Raw genomic sequence first — 21026 nt, 5'->3', positions numbered from 1 at the left:
GCAAATAGCCGAGGCGGAGAAGCGGCCCCCGCTCCAAGCAACCGGCAAGCGTCCGTGGATTGGAAGTGAGCAGGCGATTTATCTCAGAGAAAGCAAAGCCCCCCCCCAAAAAAAAGCCCAATGAGGAATTTTTTAATCTAAAAGAGCTCCTTTTGACTTTGTGTTCGGGTTTTTACATTTCAAAATATTTTCAGGAATGGGAGGAAGGATCTACAACTGTAATATATCAGATAAATAACATGATTTTAGCAAACCCATTAAAATGAGGAAAACTTTACAGTCTTAAAGGGGCAAAAAATCTCATGGCTAACTTTGGATTTTAACGTGAAGCAATAAAAACCTGTTCAATACAAGCAGCAGGCCTGCAGTGAATCCCTGGGGGTGGGGGGGAACCTTTTGAAATCCACTCCCAAACCTCCCCCTCTAGGATTTTGTAAGCTCAAGGGGTCTTGATTTCTCCAGCCACCCCTCCGTCTGCCCCCCGGTTTGCTTTAACCGACTCTCAACTGCTCTTGCTGCCCCGTGCCTCCTGGCGCCTGCTCGGTCCCCATCAGATCGATTTAAAAAGATGACGTTCCTCTTCGTTTTGGCTGATTTGCAAAGCTGTATTTTTCTGCGTACCTGGAGAGCCGCCGCCTGTGTTTGTAGACATAAGAACATAAGAAAGGCCCTGCTGGATCAGACCCAGGCCCATCATGTCCAGCAGTCTGTTCACACAGGGGCCAACCAGGTGCCTCTAGGAAGCCCACAAGCAAGACGACTGCAGCAGCATTGTCTTGCTTTTGATCCACGGCATCTAATATATTAGGCATGCTCCTCTGATCCTGGAGAGAATCGGTCTGCATCATGACTAGTATCCATTTCGACTAGTAGCCATGGATAGCCCTCTCCTCCGTGAACATGTCCCCTCTTAAAGCCTTCCAAGTTGGCAGCCGTCACCACACCCTGGGGCAGGGAGTTCCACAGTTTAACCATGCGTTGAATGAAGCAATACTTCCTTTTATCTGTTTTGAATCTCTCACTCTCCAGCTTTAGGTCCTGCTACCTTGCCTCTGGCTGGCAGGATGTTGCAGCTTTTGTGATTGTGTGTGTGTGTGTGTGGGGGGGGGGCATTCTCTTTACTATTAGAAGGCAAATGCGGGTGTGCCGGAGTTCTTTAAAAAGATCAATCGCACCGCACTGAATCTACACGGGAACGGCATGTGGCGGACTGTTTCATACAGGCATGTGGAAACCGTTTGGAGCTGGCAGCGTTCTTAAACACCTTTTGTGGCTCCTGCCAAGTGTTTTTAGGAAATAGGTGGAGCCAGGTAGGGCTTTTGAGCAGCAAGGCTTGTGCTTGATTACTGGAGATTTGATTTGCTGCGTAGATGTTTCACAGTGTTGCTTTGTAGGGTTGCCAGGTTCCTCTTCACTACCATCGAGAGGTTTTTGGGGCAGAGCCTGAAAAGGGTGGGGTTTGGGGAGGGGTGGGACTTCGATGCCATAGAGTCCAATTGCCAAAGGGCCATTTTCTCCAGGGGAACTGGTCTCTGTCGGCTGGAGATCAGGTGTAATAGCGGGAAATCTCCAGCTAGTACCTGGTGGTTTAACCTTAAAAAATTCTCATCCTACGCTGCACACTGTATAGTCAAAATAAAATAGAACAGCATAAACAGCATTAAATAACCTTAAGTGTAATTGACAAAAAAGTATGAAACGCTGAAGACAATATACATAAGTTGCACAAATCCCATAAACAATAGACTTGTTACAAATAACAGAAAAGAAAGTTCATCCAAATTGTGTTCAAGGTCCAGAAAGACATATGGTACCAAACTTGTAGTGAGGATGAAAACCTTCTTGGAAAGGACCATATGTCTTTTTGGACCTTAAACACACTTTGGATGGACTTTCTTTTCTGTTATTTGTAACAAGTCTATTGTTCATGGGATTTGTATATATTGTCTTCAGGGTTTCGTACTTTTTTGTCAATGACACTTAAGGTTATTTAATAGAGTTTTGAGACGCATTTGCCATTCTTGAGGTTTGTGCCGTTCTATATTATTTTGAGTTCCTGGAGGTTGGCAACCCTACTACTTTGGCAGCAGCTGCCACCACAGCACAAGGATCTATATTGCGTGACTGCAGTTACTCTGTGGCAATGATTTTGTGGCTGGCTCCGCCTCCTGCGGCCGCCATTTTGCAGCCGCCATTTTTTTGCCGCGCCCACCGTGGTGTTTCAGAATTCCAGATGTGCCCACAGGTTCAAAAAGGCTGGAGACCTTTCTGCAATCTTCATTGCAGCTTTTACGTGTTTCAAATAAGCTGCTTCCATCCTTCTGGCTAGCCCCACCAGCATATAAATTGTCGCCCTGCTACCAGATTGGGGTTTAGAAGAGAAAACCTGGAGAAGTGGTAAAGGTAACTGTAGTCTAGCCTCTGAGCATTCCCAGAGTGCAGACTTCCACAGTCATCTAGCCACGCTGTAAAGTTTTGCACAATTATTTATGTTGCATTTAGCCTCTGAATCTCATCGCTATGGACGGCTCTCTCCTCTTCCGTGTTGGTTTGATCCCTGTTTAATACTCTCCAGGCCGGCACCCATCACTGCATCTTGTGGTAGTGAGTTCCACGTGTTAGTTACCGTTGGCAAATTGTCCTTTTGGTCTATCCCAAATCCACTGCCTGTCGAATGCACTGGGTGCTCCCCAGTTCTAAAATATGGAAGAAAAGGTTTCGATGTCTAACGTACGGTCCCTTGGCAGAAGCTTTTGGGCAGAACAAAATCCCTCCAAGCCAGAAAGGCTGGCATGGAAGCACTGCTTTGCCCCAGAGGCAAAAAGAAAATAGTGATCATGCCTCGTATTCATGGTTACTTCGCCCCATAGGCAACTTTGTGCAGAGTCAGTAGGTTTAGGACAGTGTCTGTTTGCACACTGCTCATGTTCAGAGGCTATTCTCCACATGAGCGGCGGAGACTAAACTGCTGAACCGGGTTGGTTTCCCCATTCCTCCACACGAAGCCAGCTGGGTGACCTTGGGCTAGTCACAGCTCTCTTAGAGCTCTCTCAGCCCCACCTACCTCATAGGGTGTCTGTTGTGGGGAGGGGAAGGTGATTGTAAGCTGGTTTGCTTCTCCCTTAAGTGGTAGAGAAAGCCGGCATATAAAAACCAACTCTCCTTCTTCTGTTCTAACACAGCCTTTCCAGATGGCCAAAAACTATGGAACAACCCAGCATGATTTAGCATGTTCAGCATGTTGAACTAGGATCTGAGAGACTTGGATTCAAATCCTGCAACCCCACACAGCTTGCTGAGAGACCTGGGGCCAGTCGGTATTCGCTGTCGTTATGAGGATTAAATGGGAAAGGGAGCCGAATACCTAGCTCTGAGCAAGGCGACGCTGGGCTGAAATCCACTAAATAGCTGGGTAGAAGTTTAATCGCTCTGCCTGGCCCGAGAACGGGAGTCGATCTGTTTGTCCATGGTGGGGGTCACAGCAGAACAACAGGATTCCCTTATCTTTTGAATCGGGAAGAGTGAAGTCTGATACAAGACATTCAGATCGCACGAAGTGATGGTATCGCTTTACTCTGCTCTGGTTAGACCTCACCTGGAGTATTGTGTTCAGTTTTGGGCACCACAATTTAAGAAAGATGTAGACAAGCTGGAACGTGTCCAGAGGAGAGCAACAGAGATGGTGAGGGGGTCTGGAGACCCAAGTCCTATGAGGAAAGGTTGAAGGAGCTGGGTATGTTCAGCCTGGAGAGGAGAAGACCGAGAGGGGATATGAGAACCATCTTCAAGGACTTGAAGGGCTGTCGTAGAGAGGAGGGTGCCGAGTTGTTTTCTGTTGCTCAAGACAGTCGGACCAGAACCAACGGGTTGAAATTAAATCAAAAGAGTTTCCGTCTAGACATTAGGAAGAATTTTCTAACAGTTCGAGCGGTTCCTCAGTGGAACAGGCTTCCTCGGGAGGTGGTGAGCTCTCCTTCCCTGGAGGTGTTTAAGCAGAGGCTCGATGGCCATCTGTCAGCCATGCTGATTCTGTGACCTTAGGCAGATGATGAGAGGGAGGGCATCTTGGCCATCTTCTGGTCACTAGGGTTGTGGGGTGGGGGGAGGCAGTTGTGAATTTCCTGCATTGTGCAGGGGGTTGGACTAGATGACCCTGGTGGTCCCAACTCTATGATTCTATGATTCCTGGAAAGTTGTTTTTTTGGGAGGGGGGAGAGAAACTTTTGCGTGCGGGGGCAGAAACTTGGCTTCGAGGTGACCACAACCAAAGGGCGGAGGCGACAATAGAAATCTGGTGATCTTTCGATGTGTTCTGCCTCTTAATTCAACATTAGGCAGTAGGTCTTTGCTTATGGAAGTGGGGGGGACTCCACCCCCATCCCGCCCCAGTCTCTACTTGCAGCAGTGTGGCGTAGTGGTTAAGAGCGGTGGATTCTAACCGGGTTTGATTCCCCACTCCTCCACATGAAGCCAGCTGGGTGACCTTGGGCAAGTCACGGCTCTCCAAACTCAGCCCCACCGACTTCACAGAGTGCCTGTCCTGGGAAGGGGAATTATAAACCAGTTTGATCCTCCTTAAAAGGTAGAGAAGCTCGGCACTCTTCTTTTTCTTCTGCCGGAGGGGGGTTGGAATGAGGCCGGAGAGGAGACCGGCTCATTACGGTTTAATCACTTGGGACTGAAATGTTCTGGGGAGAGGAAATGTTTCTCTGAAAACCCGTCCCCGGGGAGCTCACCGACCATGGCACTGGGCTTCCCTGTGGAAGTCAGGCTAAATGGAGCCTCCATGTTCAAAGGCAGTGTAACTCTGACTGCAGTATCTAGCCGGTCCTGGTAACAGCTTACTTTCCCCCCCACCCCCACTAGTTGCTGACCTGGCCCTGCAGAAAAGTGCCTTTATGTAGGAGGGGCCGTAGCTCAGAGTGTCTGCTTGGCATGTAAAATATCCCAGGTTCGATCCCAGGTTCAGTCCCCAGCATCTCCAGTTAAAGGGACCAGGCAAGTAGGTGATGTGAAAGACCCTCTGCCTGAGACCCTGGAGAGCCGCTGTCAGTCTGAGTAGACAATACTGACCTCGATGGACCAAGGGAGGGGAGGGGCTGTGGCTCAGTGGTGGAGCATCTGCTTGGCATGCAGAAGGTCCCAGGTTCAGTCCCTGGCAGCATCTCCAGGTAAAGGGACCAGGCAAATAGGTGATGTGAAAGACCCCACCTGAGACCCTGGAGAGCCGCTGCCAGTCTGAGTAGACAATACTGACTTTGTCGGACCAAGGGTCTGATTCGGTAGAACACAGCTTCATGTGTTCACTTGCCCACTTGGAAGGGGCTGTGGCTCAGCGGTAGAGCGTCTGCCTGGCATACAGGAGGTCCCAGGTTCAATCCCCGGCATCTCCAGTGAAAAGGACCACCTTACCTTCTGGAGAGTTACTGCCAGTCTGAGTAGACAATACTTTGATGGACCAAAGGTCTGATTCAGTATGAGGCAGCTCATGCATGTAATTAAAAAAAAAATGTCTATTGAATAAATTTAACCCCTCCTTCCTCCTCCTCACCCCTGAGCTTTTGGGAAGGGAAGAACAGCAATGCCAAGAACTGACATCCCGCTCTCAATGGCTCCCTTGCAGGTGGAGAAAGCCGGCACCCCAGGCTTGAAATCGAGCACCCCGACGTCCCAAGGCGAAGGGACGGGGCCTGGCTCCAGCAGCAGCACCCCGCAGCTCCGCCCAGGCGTAGCCAAGCAGACAGTGGAGTCGCTCGGTAACTGGGGTCCCCCCCCCCGTTGGGATCTGTGGTTGGGTCCCATTTCGGGAGGGAGGCATGCACGTTTGCAAAAACAGATCTCCTCTCTGAAGATGCCTTTGCCCTGGCTTTCCGCGGGCAAGGAGTCTGTTTCAGGGGCAAGAAGAGAATTCGCACCCACAGCCTGAAAAACTGTAGAGCTGCTGAGGGCTAGCAGTCCGACAACTCTGTTTTTTTAAATATATATATATATATATATATATATATATATATATATATATATATATATATATATATATATATATATATATATATCTCTGTTACTTTGGGAAGCATTCCCTCAAGCTCCCGGTCCTAGTAGCTGCAGAGAGAAACTTGAAAATGGGTGTGGCGGTGGCATATCTCCCAAAACAGGATGGGAGCTGCTTCTGTTTCTGTTGGTGAGGCTCCTCTGGAGCAATCATGAGGACTAGAAGCTTAGAACAACTTTTTTTGTTTCTCGGGGGGCTGTTTTTCAAAGAAGTGAAGGAAAAGGATCATGAGGACTAGAAGCTTAGAACTTTTTTTGTTTCTCAAGGGGCAGTTTTTCAAAGAAGTGAAGGAAAAGAACTTGTGGTGAGGAAGGAAGAAACATTACAAATTAGCAAAAAAAAAATGCCTTGCAAGGGGTTGGGGGAGCGTAGCTGTGGAAAGTGAGCACGGGGGCAAACGGGAGCAACACTGAAAGGGGGTGTCTTCAAGAGACATTTTAAAGGCACAAAGATGACGAGCTTTTAATATAAACTCGGTGGCAACAGATTAGGATAAAAGAAGAATATTTCTTGTCTCTGCTTCAAGTTCCTTTTAATCTTCTGACTTTTAATTTTCTCTGTGTGTGTTTTCTGCAATCTCTCCTCCGCAATTTCAGCCCTCGGCCTGAGAAACCCGCTGGCGCTCCAGAGCGCCTACCCCGCCGCTTTCAACGTAGCCCACGCCTCGGTCAACGGAGAAATGGCCGGTGCCGGGGCTTACGCCGGACTGCATCTCGTGGCTCCCCAGATCAATGGGGCAGCCGTCGTGGGAGCTGGCACTTACGGGCGCTCCCCGATGGTAAGCGCTTTGGGGGGCAGGAGGGCAGCCTCTAGAAGGGCACGAGGTGGTCTTTGTGGGGTCCCCGATGTATTAATCAAAGGGGATTCTCTCTTCCTTGGCCAGGTTGCCTACGATCCCCATTCGCACTTGCGGGTTCCAGGACTCTCTACGGGGATGCAGGCGGGGACATCTTCAGGGAAACCGTAAGTGGAGGGAGGAGCTTGTTAAAGGAGGCGGGGCCCCATCTCTGCCCCGCCATGTAGTTGACTGAGCCCCTGAAGCAATTTGATGTTGACTAATAATAACAATCTGCATTTGCATCCCATATTTTCCCCAAGCGCTCAGGGCTGGGTATTTGGGAGCTGTGGCGCTGTACCCTCACGACAGCCCTGGAATGTAGGCCAGGCTGAGAGTGAGCTGCTCAGTATCGTCACGTGAACAATTTCAGTCTAGCTGTCGTCTTTTTTTCCCCTAAAAGGGACCGGGGTGCTGGAAAGTATTATCAAGAGACATTTTGGGATAAGAGTAGAGAACCAAACCATCTCGCAAATTTGGGGCATGCTGAGTCTGAAAATGTGGATTCCCAAGCTGAAATCTAATTTGGGGAGGGGGGGAAGTCAAGCGACTAAAATAGATTATTTTCATTTTTTGTTTGTGTTGTGCGCGCGCTTGTGTATACACATTTGGTTCAGAAGCTTCATGGTATAATTTTGTGGCCATCTAAATGTAACTTGCCAGTGTCGACAATTGGAGTGTGTTGATGTTGTCTCAGAACACCCACAAACCAAGACTTCTGAATGGAAGCCAGGCGCATCCGAGGTCCTAAAATTATCCAGGGACTGACTAATGGACAGTAAATTACTATACATTGTCATCACCAGGAACTTCTGTGTCAAATGTTATTTACGCTCTCATCTGTTCAGAAGTAAATTCCATTGAGCTCAATGGACTTACTCCCAAATAAGTGTATATGGGATTGGGGCCTGCGTAAGCCTTAATTGGACGAGTGTGAAGTACATCCCTGTGGGCATAATGTAGATAGGAAAGTGCCAAATTCAAACTTTTATCAGCCATTTTTATTCTTAAATTCAAACTCTCAGCTGGAAACCCGACATTATTATTTTTTTTGCTTCTAGACTGTCCAGATGGTTTTAAATCCTGGTTCCTGACTTACAAGCGCCTCCCGCCCCATGGGTAAAAGCAACTCAGCAGTGGCTTTTCCTTATGGTTTATTCCATGTTGATTTGGAAATAGTGTTTTTTTTCTTTTGCAAACACAGCCTCCATGATTACTTGATCAAGGAGAGGCTAATGGTATTGGCGTTCCTTACAGGGCTGTTGTAAAGCTATATAGGTGACGCAAAGCTCTTTTAAACATGCTGAGCCGCAGAACTGCTGCCTATGTGTGTGTGTATGTATATTCGATGTAGTAGCAAATGCCATTCTCCACCAAAATACGGTGAGGTACCCAAAGCAGGGCTGGTTCTCTGTGCGCTTTCGTGCTTGACTCCAGTGAAGCTCTGGCAGCCTTTATCCCAAGAGTGTTGGTTGCTAGGCATGCAAAAAGGTGTGAGAAGAGGAGGCTGCCGAGAGAGCGCAGTATAGCAATGGCTGCGGAAGAGTCAGGGCAATGGGAGGTGGATCTGTGAGGAGGAGAGAGAATGAGGAGGAGTGTTTTGAGAGAAATCGTGGTGACCAAGAGGTGCCAAACCTTCAGTTTATCAGAGCAGCCCAGATAGCTTGCAATTACCTAGAATCATAGAGTTGGAAGGGACCACCAGGGTCATCTAGTCCAACCCCCTGCACAATGCAGGAAATTCACAACTGCCTCCCCCACACACACACCCAGTGACCCCTACTCCACGCCCAGAAGATGGCCAGGATGCCCTCCCTCTCATCATCTGCCTAGGGTCATAGGATCAGCATTGCTGACAGATGGCCATCCAGCCTCTGCTTCAAAACCTCCAGGGAAGGAGAGCTCACCACCTCCCGAGGAAGCCTGTTCCACTGAGGAACCCCTCTAACTGTTAGGAAATTCTTCCTAATGTCTAGACGGAAACTCTTTTGGTTTAATTTCAACCCGTTGGTTCTGGTCCGACCTTCTGGGGCAACAGAAAACAACTCGGCACCCTCCTCTGTATGACAGCCCATCAAGTACTTGAATGAATATGGTTCTCATATCCCCTCTCAGTCTTCTCCTCTTCAGGCTAAACGTACCCAGCTCCTTCAACCTTTCCTCATAGGACTTGGTCTCCAGACCCCTCACCATCTTGGTTGCCCTCCTCTGGACATGCTCCAGCTTGTCTACATCCTTCAATAAATGGGAAAGCTACCTGCAGAACTCTTGCCCGTTTATTCCTGGCCTTTCTCATCTTGCAAATTCCAACGGGCTATTCTGTTCTGTTCTGCCCACCCTACCTCCAGGGCCTACTCCTTCCACGTGAGCGCCGACGGCCAGATGCAGCCGGTCCCCTTCCCACCCGACGCCCTCATCGGCTCCGGCATCCCGCGGCACGCCCGCCAGCTCCACACGCTGACCCACGGCGAGGTGGTCTGCGCCGTGACCATCAGCAACTCCACCCAGCACGTCTACACGGGAGGGAAGGGCTGCGTCAAGGTGTGGGATGTGGGGCAGCCCGGAGCCAAAACGCCTGTCGCGCAGCTAGACTGCCTGGTAAGTCGAGGCAGAGGATCGGGGCTTTTCTTAATAATTTTTTATTTTTTAAAACAACATATACAAAACATACAACAAACATACCTTGTACAAATAGTCAGGGCTCCGTCTTCATCAGCTGCTATGTGGAGCTAATCTAAATCATTCTATAACTTCTTGCATTATTCTAATAGCTTGTCTGTAAATCTTAAGAAAAACAAACCTTTAACCAAGAGGGAGATAGATAGATGAGTTACAGTACTTAATTATTATTATTTAATACTGATATTGTATAATGAGTCTCTCAGATTATCACGATTATTATTATTAAATGTAATAATATATATTTTTGTCAATCAAAATGGTATCTTATATAGAATCATAGAATCCTAGAGTTGGAAGGGACCACCAGGGTCATCTAGTCCAACCCCCTGCATAATGCAGGAAATTCATAACTACCTCCCCCCCACGTGACCCCTACTTCATGCCCAGAAGATGGCCAACATACCCTCCCTTTCATCATCTGCCTAAGGTCATAGAATCAGCATTGCTGACAGATGGCAACCTAGCCTCTGCTTAAAAACCTCCAGGGAAGGAGAGCTCACCACCTCCCGAGGAAGCCTCTTCCACTGAAGAACTGTAGTATGTGCAGTATAGTATCTTGTATTACATAAAATATAAGCTGCTGAACATCTACATCTAGTATAAGATAGAAAAGATGCCTATTCTTATATATTAAATTGCATTAATTGGGGCTTTTCAAGCGGGTGCCTCTTTTGAACTTCTGCAGCTGGCATGGGAGGGGTGTTAGTGGGAGTTGCGGTTGGGGATTGAGAAGTAGATCTTTTTTATGCAGATCCTATTACATTGTTAATTGAAACTAGAGAAGAAAAGTACTGCTTATGCTTTTTCAGGTGAAAATTCAGGGAAGGGGCCTGGATTAACCGTGGGGCCCCCTCTCCCGTAACTCTTGGCTCCCGCGAGCACCCGCAGGTGGTCGGAACTTCAGTGGCGTCTTCCTCCTCTTTATTCCCTAGAACCGGGAGAACTACATCCGCTCCTGCAAGCTTCTCCCGGACAGCCGGAGCCTCATCGTGGGCGGGGAGGCCAGCACCCTCTCCATCTGGGACCTGGCGGCCCCTACCCCACGGATCAAGGCCGAGCTGACCTCCTCCGCCCCAGCCTGCTACGCCCTGGCCATCAGCCCTGACGCCAAAGTCTGCTTCTCCTGCTGCAGCGACGGGAACATCGTGGTGTGGGATCTGCAGAACCAGACGCTGGTTAGGTGAGCGATGTGCTGGCGAGAGTGGTGGAGATCCGCGGGGAGAGGGAGGTCACGCTCTTGTCCTAGGGTTGCCAGGTCCCTCTTTGCCACTGGTGGGAGGTTTTTGGGGCAGAGCCTGAGGAGGGCAGGGTTTGGTGAGGGACTTCAGTGCCATAGAGTCCAATTGCCAAAGCGGCCGTTTTCTCCAGGTGAACTGATCTCTGTCGGCTGGAGATCAGTTGTAATAGCAGGAGATCTCCAGCTACTACCTGGAGGTTCAATATAAACAAAACAAAAGCACTCCCGTGCCTATACCTTATGGTTTGGAAATTAGCATGGGTGAAAGGTACACAAATGCACAGAGCCAAGTAGCAAAAATGCAAATGTTAATAAGTGCAAAACATCAAAGACAGCAGTGTGAGACAAATAAACCAGCCCACTCCAATTGAGGACATTAGCCAAGGACTGCAGTAGAAGCGTAGAGCAGCAGAGATTTGGGGAGATAATATGGGGCTGAAGAAACCAAGGTGAAACGGCCGTCCCCCATCTTTGGATTTATATTCACTGGATTCATACCAGATGAACATATTATACAATTGGAACCAACCAACTTTGATAGACTTAAGAAGAGGACTTTTTTGCCTGGTTATTCCATAATCCATGTATATATTGTACATTGTGTAGTCACTGCTGTTAGTGTACATTGTGTAGTCACTGCTGTTAGGTCTATTTGTCTCACACTGCTGTCTTTGATGTTTTGCACTTATTAACATTTGCATTTTTGCTACTTGGCTCTGTGCATTTGTGTACCTTTCACCCGTGCTAACTACCTGGAGGTTGGCAACCCTACCTTGTCCCTATGACAATGAGATTCACAATTCAGTTCCTTTTACTCAGTAGAAGCCATTTCCGCTTAGTTATGGTCCCAGCTCTGTCTTGCTGTCCCGAAGAAGCTTCGATTCCCCCTCTTGCGACTAGCGCTGGATCTCTTTGTCTTTTTAAAAACTTTGTATTTTTAATTTTTTTCCCGTAACGGCACTGAGAGATGGGATGTCACAATACTACAAAAGAAGCAGGATTTCAGCATCCCCCTCTGATGTTGTGAGAATTAGTTAACTTACATTGTCCTGCTGAGTTTTGCAAAGACCACCTTCTATTAAGAACCTCAGAAGAGCCCTGCTGGATCAGATCAGTGAGCGTCCATCTAGTCCATCATCCTGTCTCACACAGTGGCCAACCAGTCCCTCTGGAGGACCAACAACAGAGTATAGAAGCGGAGGCCTTCCCCTGATGTTGCCTCCTGGCACTGGTATTCAGAGGTTGACTGCCTCTGAACATGGAGGTTCCCTTTAGTCCCCATGGCTAGTAGCCACTGGTAGATGCCTCCTCCATGAATCTGTCTAATCCTGCTTTAAAGCCATTTAACAGAAAGATACAACTAAACTTTCCAACGGTGTGCTGGATCTTGCATTGAAGTCAACCAGTGACAAACTTTTCTATGTAGTTACTGAAATGAGATTTTTTTTTTGTGAGTTGAATTTATGCAGTTCTTTTCTCTGTGTCTAAATGTCCTTGTATTGTACCAAACTGAGCATTCACAACAGGACTAAGTTTGCTTTCAGAAGACTTCGTCATTTGTGCTGAAAGCAAAAAAGCTATTAATTCCTTGCACGTTTGTGGAACGTAGAAGCCTTGAACACACGAAGCTGCCTTATACTGAATCAGACCTTTGGTCCATCAAAGTCAGTATTGTCTACTCAGACCGGCAGTGGCTCTCCAGGGTCTCAGGCAGAAAAGGGTCTTTCACATCACCTACTTGCCTAATCCCTGGAGATGCCAGGGATTGAACCGGGGACCTTCTGCATGCCAAGCAGATGCTCTGCCACTGAGCCACAGCAACTCCCCAAAGACTGAATACACAAAGCTACCTCATATTGAATCAGATCCTTGGCCCAGTATTGTCTACTCAGACTGGCAGTGGCTCTCCAGGGTCTCAGGCAGGGGTCTTTCACATCACCTACTTGCCTGGTCCCTTCAACTGGAGATGCCGGGGATTGAACCCGGGACCTTCTGCATGCCAAGCAGATGCTCTGCCACTGAGCCACAGCCCCTCCCCTATCTGCCTTATACTGAATCAGACCCTCGGTCCATCAAAGTCAGTATTGTCTACTCAGACCAGCAGCGGCTCTCCAGGGTCTCAGGCAGGGGTCTTTCATATCACCTCCTTGCCTAGTCCCTTTAACTGGAGATGCTGGGGATTGAACCTGGGACCTTCTGCATGCCAAGCAGATGCTCTGCCACTGAGCCACAGCCCCTCCCACTTGTCTATGGCCCACAATAACTGCGGACTTGAACGAGATCTGCAGAGGAGGAATCCGGGGGCTCCCTGCTCTGAAGACCCCTCCGATACGTCCTTCCTCCAGCCCAAACTTTTGCTGTTCGGCCTGCAACCAGAGGTTCCCGGAAACGCCCGCGTATTCTGCATTGACTGAAGTCTTGGGTTTTTGTCCCCCCGCCCGCCCCTCTCCTCCAGACAGTTCCAGGGTCACACAGACGGGGCCAGCTGCATCGACATCTCCAACGACGGCACCAAACTGTGGACGGGGGGGCTGGACAACACCGTCCGGTGCTGGGATCTGAGGGAGGGCCGGCAGCTTCAGCAGCACGACTTCAGCTCCCAGGTGAGGAAAACGGGCGGGGCTTCTACGCTGGGGGGGAAGGGGTGGGCACTCCGGAGTCTGGCCAGTGAGCATGAGCTGTAGAGACAGGGGACCGTTTCTGCCCCTCCCAGGTGGGGCCCGTTCAGGGCCATCATCCGAGCTGGAAGGATGCGGGAAGGAAGAGCAATGGGGGTGGGCGGGATAGGGCTGTCAGCTCTGGAGCCTAGGGAAGGTGGGGTTTGAGGAGGGGAGGGACCTCAGCAGGGTATAACACCATAGAGTCCACCTTCCAAAGCAGCCACTTTCTCCAGAGGCACAGACCTGTGTCCTCTGAAGATCAGTTGTAATTCCAGGAGATGAACACATGAAGCTGGCTTAAAATGGATCAGACCATCGGTCCATCAAAGACAGTATTGTCTACTCTGACCAGCAGCAGCTCTCCAGGGTCTCAGGCAGAGGTCTTTCACATCACCGACTTGCCCAGTCCCTTTAACTGGAGATGCCAGGGATTGAACCTGAGACCTTCTGCATGCCAAGCAGATGCTCTACCACTGAGCTACGGCCCTTCCCCAGAACACATGAAGCTGCCTCATACCGAATCAGAGCCTTGGTCCATCAAAGTCAGTATTGTCTACTCAGATTGGCAGCGGCTCCCCAGGGTCTCAGGCAGAGATCTTTCACGTCACCTACTTGCCTGGCCCCTTTAACTGGAGATGCCGGGGATTGAACCTGGGACCTTCTGCATGCCAAGCGGAGGCTCTACCACTGAGCCACAGCCCCTCTCCCTGGCTCTCCAGGGTCTCAGGCAGGGGTCTTTCACATCACCGACTTGCCTGGTCCCTTTAACTGGAGATTCCAGGGATCGAACCTGGGACCTTCCACATGCCAAGCAGAGGCTCTACCACTGAGCCACAGCCCCTCTCCCTGGCTCTCCAGGGTCTCAGGCAGGGGTCTTTCACATCACCGACTTGCCTGGTCCCTTTAACTGGAGATTCCAGGGATTGAACCTGGGACCTTCTGCATGCCAAGCAGAGGCTCTACTACAGAGCCACAGCCCCTCTCCCTGGCTCTCCAGGGTCTCAGGCAGGGGTCTTTCACATCACCGACTTGCCTGGTCCCTTTAACTGGAGATTCCAGGGATTGAACCTGGGACCTTCTGCATGCCAAGCAGAGGCTCTACTACGGAGCCACAGCCCCTCTCCCTGGCTTTCCAGGGTCTCAGGCAGGGGTCTTTCACATCACCGACTTGCCCGGTCCCTTTAACTGGAGATGCCGAGGGTTGAACCTGGGACCTTCTGCATGCCAAGCAGAGGCTCTACCACTGAGCCACAGCCCCTCTCCCTGGCTCTCCAGGGTCTCAGGCAGGGGTCTTTCGCATCACCTACTTGCCTGGTCCCTTTAACTGGAGAGGCCGGGGACTGAACCTGGGACCTTCCACATGCCAAGCAGATGCTCTACCACTGAGCTACCTTCCCCTAACACATTTATGAGTGTTACTGTGAGCTATATGTGGTGGAAAGTGCCGTCAACTAGTCACAGCTGACTTATGGCGACCTGGTACAGTTTTCCAGGCAAGAGACATTCAGAAGGGGTTTGCCCCAAAAATGGTTCTGTGTAGCTTGCAGAAATTGGGCACACTTTTGTCTTCTATTGTGCGGGGCTTCAGGGTGGCCAAGATGTCTATGTGGGCCCCGAGAGCTTTCTCCCGGTTCCCTGGCCAGGTTAGTTCCACCATCTTCTGATATTTCTGAAGACGTTAACTTGCATGCCGGATCCATGAGAGCTAGAAGCTTGTTTGCGGATTGCATGTGTCGGTGCTTCTGCAGAACTGCAGCGTACACGCAGCCCCAAGAAAGGGATATCCCGCCCCCCTTTCTTTCATGCCTGACCCCACCCCTGTCTTTTCTCCCCCCCCCCCCAGATCTTCTCCTTGGGCTACTGCCCCACGGGCGAATGGCTGGCCGTCGGGATGGAGAGCAGCAACGTGGAAATCCTGCACGTGTCGAAGCCCGAGAAGTACCAGCTCCATCTTCACGAGAGCTGCGTCCTCTCCCTCAAGTTCGCCTCCTGCGGTAGGTGGTGTCTTCTGGGAGGGGTAGTTACAGTGCAGCTCCCAGAGAAACCCTAAACCAGGGTGCCCACCAACACCTTTCCTAGTGCGCTGTAGAACATACCTCAAAATCCCCTGCGCTGCGCAGGCTTTCCTTGGCACAGGTTCCTAATAATACTTGGTGCTTAGAGTATTCAGAACTCGAGACTCTGGCATTTTATAATCTGCATGAGGTATTCTGTTGCCGGGGATCGGATTCACTAAGTTACTGAGCCAGCGTAGCAGGAGGGGCTGTTTACTCAGGGGGCCGAGCACCGGCTTTGCATGCAGAAGGTCCCCAGTTCGATCCCGGGCGTCTCCACGTGGAGAATCTCTGGGGGTGGGGGTGCTGCCCTGGAGGGTTGCTAGAAGCTGAAATGGACAGAAAGGATGGTTTGACTTGGTTACGATTTTGGTGTTTCTGTTTTTAACGTGTTTTATTATATTTTATCTATGCCTTTGAGCTGCGTAAGGGAGAAATGGGGCTGATAAATGTTTTCGATAAATAAAGTAGCTTTAGCAGTTTTGGGCACCGCAATTTAAGAAAGATGTGGATAAGCTGGAACGTGTCCAGAGGAGGGCAACAAAGATGTTGAGGGGGTCTGGAGACCAAGTCCTATGAGGAAAGGCTGAAGGAGCTGGGTATGTTTAGCCTGAAGAGGAGAAGACTGAGAGGGGATAGGATAACCATCTTCAAGTACTTGAAGGGCTTTCATAGAGAGGAGGCTGCCGAGTTGTTTTCTGTTGCCACAGAAGGTCGGACCAGAACCAATGGGTTGAAATGAAATCAAAAGAGGTTCCGTCTAGACATTAGGAATAATTTTCTACCAGTTAGAGCGGTTCCTCAGTGGAACGAGGCTTCCTGGGGAGGTGGTGAGCTCCCCTTCCCTGGAGGTTTTCAAGGTTAGATGGCCATCTGTCAACAATGCTGATTCTGTGACCTTAGGCAGATGATGAGAGGGAGGGCATCTTGGCCATCTTCTGGGCATGGAGTAGGGGTCACTGTGTTGTGTGCGGGGGAGGTAATTGTGAATTTCCTGCATGGTGCAGGGGGTTGGACTAGATGACCCTAGTGGTCCCTTCCAACTCTATGATTCTATGATTCTAAGTCTGGAGAGGATGGGGGGAAAGGAAGAATGAACTGGCAAATTCCTCTTGGTAAACTTGCTTCTCGGCATGGGGTGGGGGCGGTGAGATGTACTGATTTTGGGGACGATCTCTTGTTTCTGCTCTGTCCCAATCAAGGGAAATGGTTTGTCAGTACGGGAAAGGATAACCTCTTGAACGCATGGAGAACCCCCTATGGAGCCAGTATATTCCAGGTAAGGGGTTGACAAACCTCTGTGAGTGGGGGAAGGGGGTGGAAATGCGTCCACTGTAACCACAGTAGACTTTTTGTTGTTGTTGCAAAGCTGAAAATTGATTTATTTTTATAGCCCGCCCTCACTCCCTGGCAAAGGCCAGGTTCATGATGACATGATAATCGGTGTAATAAATACAATAAAATGTCAATAAAATCGTAAAAATAAAACAATTTACAAAATCAACAATTTTACATCCCCGTAAACATTAGACGATAAAGCAGAATGGCGCTCATTTTGGGGTGGGGTGGGGGCCGCCGCAGGGCCTGCGGACAGCCAGGACCCCTGCATATTAGTTGGTAAATAGTACAGGACAAGCAAAAATGTGGCGGAAAGTAGGGTAGGGAGGCCAGCGCTGATGGAGGGAGATTTTACTCAACAAGGTGCACAGGTGTGTTGTATTTATCCTGGACATACCTCCGATCAGATAAGGTGGTGTAGGTTTAGAAAGAGGTTTCTCTGTCTGGCCACCCCACCCCACCATCCTGAGAAACAGAGGCAGTTTTGAATTTGACCTTGCTGCTTTCTGTGCGAATGGTCATCCCCCCAAAGGCATACAGAGGTGGTTTGCTGTTGCCTGCCTCTGCATAACAACCCTGGGACTTCCCTGGTGGTCTCCCATCCAGGTACTAACCACGGCTGACCCTGCTGAGCTTCTGAGATCTGATGGGATCAGGCTAGCCTGGGCCATCCAGGTCAGGGCCTATAGCTAACATTTTCTTTTTTCCGTTGTGTCAGTCTAAGGAATCGTCCTCCGTCCTCAGCTGCGACGTTTCTACGGACGACCAATTCATCGTCACTGGCTCCGGGGACAAGAAAGCCTCCGTTTATGAGGTCATCTACTGAGGAAGGCTCCCCGGCAGCCTCGTCAGACACCCAGCTGGGTCAGGAGCTAACCCCTCTCCCCAGTTTCCAGCCAAAGAATAAAGCTTACAGGACCTTGGCCGGGGAGAGAAAGGCAGCAGGGGCAGCCCCCCACCACCGATCACCCTACTTTTATGGGGAGTGCGTGTGTGTTAAGTGCCGTCAAGTCGCTTCCGACTCATGGCGACCCTATGAATTAAAGTTTTCCGAAATGTCCTATCTTTGACAGCCTTGCTCAGATCTTGCAAATTGAAGGCTGTGGCTTTTATGGGGAGGGGGAGTGATAAATAATTCCTTTCAGAAGAAAAACAGCCTCAAAAGGACTCCGGCTGCTGCTGTTTTATTTCTCCCCGTTTTCCTTTTTTTTCTGGGGGAGCATTTTTGTCTTTGGGGGGGACTGTTTTTCTTGTGTGTTAATTTTTTAAAACCTCGGGCTAATAAAAGGGGGGAAGGGGTTAGTTGTGATGGAAGGGTACCATTGCAAGTCTTTTTTTTTTTTTTTTGCTTTGACGGATGTATTTAATAAAAAAAGAAAATCTACCACAGCCGCGGATTCTCACACGAGGGTTTTTTATGAGGGCTTCCAGCACGAGGCGGTCAAGCGTGTTCTGTTCTTAGAAGAAAGGTTTGAAAAGAACGGAGGGAGGGAGAATTCGGGATGGGGGGGGGGAAGGCCCGCTTGAATCGTAACCCTAAGAGCTGTTCCCGCAGGCCTGCGTTTTCCCTTCATCTGGGCCGCTACATCTCCTAGGAGAGGTATTTTTTTAATTTTAAAAAATTCTTTCATAAAAAAGACAGCAACAACCCAAGAAAAAGAAGGGGGGGAAGCTCAAAATTCAGCAACTACTAAAAAGGGGGGGGTACCTGGATTTTGGGGGTGGGTGGGATTACAGTAAGAGTTGTTGGACAGTGGAATCAGCTACCCAGGGAGGTGGTGGGTTCCCCCTCACTGGCAGTCTTTAAGCAGAGGCTGGACAATCACTTGTCAGGAATGCCCTAGGCTGATCCTGCGTTAACCAGGGGGTTGGACTAGATGGGCTCTACGGGTACTTCAAGTTCTGTGATGATTCTATGGTTCTATTGATAAAAACGTAAGGTCCATGAGCCATTGATTTATAGGAGGTGGGCTTTTTATCTCTCCAATGTTGCAATACTAAGTCTTTTGGCCGTAGTGAGGGCATGGAGGGTCCCTTGCCGTTGACCGCTGGTCAACCTCCAAGAGACGGGCAGCTAGTTTAAAATCTCCTTGAAGAGTTGGTGTTTAAAATCTCCTTGAAGAGTTGGTGTTGAAGGAAAAACTGCCTGCTTAGGATAGCAGGGGTCTCAGAGATCCCCGTTCAGGCAAAGCACAGGGAAACGGGAGTTGGTTCATGCTAAACCCTAGATACCGTTCCCCTCCTATAAACGAACAATCCTGAATGTAATTAAAGACTTTTCACTTTGTGTTCACTTTGAGCGATTGCCAGCTGGCTTCAATTTGTTTTTTTAAACTTTGACTAAAACAGGAATCCATTTGACCTGAATATCTAGTTAGTAAACTTGGCTTTCACAGGCATATTGGTGAATTTGAACTCCTTGGGATAAACAGATCATCATGTTCTGTCCTAAGTGGAGGAGTTATTGCAAAGCTAGAAACTCATACCCTATGTCCAGCGTTAACCATCTGGCCTCATTCATTTTCTTTCCCTCTCTAACCCCTACCACCAAACTCTTCAGGGTAATATTTTATCTTCAGTTAATAATCTGATGACCAGGCAGTCTTGGACAGAACTAATCTTACAAGTGTGCGTGTGTAAAGTTCTGTCAAGTCACGCCTGACTTATAGCAACCCTATAGGGTTTTCAAGGCAAAGGAAGAACAGGGGTGGTTTGTCATTGCCTGCCTCTGCATAGCAACCCTGGCAGGTAGGAGATGTGAAAAACCTCAGCCTGAGACCCTGGAGAGCCGCTGCCAGTCTGAGTGGACAATATTGACTTTGAGGGACCAAGGGCTGATTCAGTAGAAGGCAGCTTCATGTGTTCATCTCTTGTGGGGGGGGGCTGTGGCTCAGTTTGTAGAGCATCTGTGGCATGCAGAAGGTCCCAGGTTCATCCCCGGCATCTCCAGTTAAAGGGACCAGACAAGTCGGTGATGTGAAAGACCCCTGCCTGAGACCCTGGAGAGCCGCTGCCAGTCTGAGCAGACAATACTGACTTTGATGGACCGAGGGTCTGATTCAGATTAAGGCAGCTTCATGTGTTCATGTGACTTCCTTGGCGGTTTCCCACCCAAGCACCAACCAGGGCTGACCCTGCTTAGCTTCCGAGATCTGATGAGATCAGTCTAGCCTGGGCAATTCAGGTCAGGGCAAAAAGACATACAGAGGTGGTTTGCCATTGCCCACCTCTGCATAGCAACCCAGAACTTACCACCAAGTAGTAACCTGGGCTGATCCCGCTTAGCCTCTGGCAGCCGACAAAATAGGGCTAACATGGCTGGCCAGGTCAGAGAGAAAGAGAGATTCAGAGGTGGTTGCCATTGCCTGCCTCTGCATAGCAAACCTGAACTTCCTTGGTGGTCTCCCTTCCAAGCACTAACCAGGGCTGATCCTGCTTAGCTTCTGAGATCTGACGAAATGGGGCTAACCTGGGCCATCTAGGTCAGGGCAGTCTTACAAATACCACCATCTATTTCCATCCCTGCATAGAAGCCACTGTTGCCAGAAATTTGTGTGTGTGCCATCAAGTCACAGCTGATTTATGGAGACCCCCATAGGGTTTTCAAGACAAGAGACGTTCAGAGGTGGTTGGCCATTGCCAACTGTGACTGGCCCAAGGTCACCCAGCAGGCTTCATGTGGAGGAGTGGGGAATTGAACCTTGTTCTCCAGATTAGCCTCCGCCACTCTTAACCACTTTGCCATGCTGGCTGTGTGCCAGACGTTTAGCTATAGCCAGTTAAGGAGAAAACACCGCTTAAAGCCGTCTGCGCCTTCCCATTATACGGTCAGAGCGTGGTCCTTCAGCTCGTGGTGTGTTGAGGGTAGGAAGAAGCAGGAATTGGACAGAGCTCAAAAGGGTTGCCTAGGGAAACTACATATGGATTAAATCCCCGTAGGAACCACTGTCTCCTCCCACCTCAAAGAAGCTGGGAAATGGAGTCGCACATCTCTACGAAGAAGAACAAAGCAGGAATCGAATATTTAAATACATTTAATTACACAAAAGGAATTAACAGCTGGTTCTCCCCATATGGTCCCCAAGAAAGGAAAAATGAACCCCTGAAATCAGCAAAAGGGATACCAATCACAGGTAAGAGGGCTCCTTCCTTCCTCTCTCCATCACAGGTA

General features: G+C 49.4%; 1 protein-coding gene across 1 annotated transcript in view; it reads left to right on the top strand.

The window, feature by feature from the left end:
- Positions 1–17682, top strand: part of LOC130473975 (transducin-like enhancer protein 1) — a 49150-nt gene extending 31468 nt beyond the window's left edge. The window contains exons 10-18 of the mRNA XM_056845640.1: positions 5624–5756; positions 6646–6827; positions 6933–7012; positions 9233–9482; positions 10499–10746; positions 13259–13406; positions 15307–15457; positions 16720–16796; positions 17574–17682. Coding sequence (XP_056701618.1) covers positions 5624–5756; positions 6646–6827; positions 6933–7012; positions 9233–9482; positions 10499–10746; positions 13259–13406; positions 15307–15457; positions 16720–16796; positions 17574–17681 — 1377 coding nt within the window. The 3' untranslated portion in view covers position 17682. The remainder of the gene's footprint in view (positions 1–5623; positions 5757–6645; positions 6828–6932; positions 7013–9232; positions 9483–10498; positions 10747–13258; positions 13407–15306; positions 15458–16719; positions 16797–17573) is intronic.
- Positions 17683–21026: the final 3344 nt, after the last annotated feature.

Source organism: Euleptes europaea, chromosome 2, assembly GCF_029931775.1.
Source record: "Euleptes europaea isolate rEulEur1 chromosome 2, rEulEur1.hap1, whole genome shotgun sequence".
Taxonomy (NCBI): Eukaryota; Metazoa; Chordata; class Lepidosauria; order Squamata; family Sphaerodactylidae; genus Euleptes; species Euleptes europaea.
The sequence above is the reverse complement of the archived record's forward strand: the minus strand, read 5'-3'. Positions and strand labels throughout refer to the sequence as shown.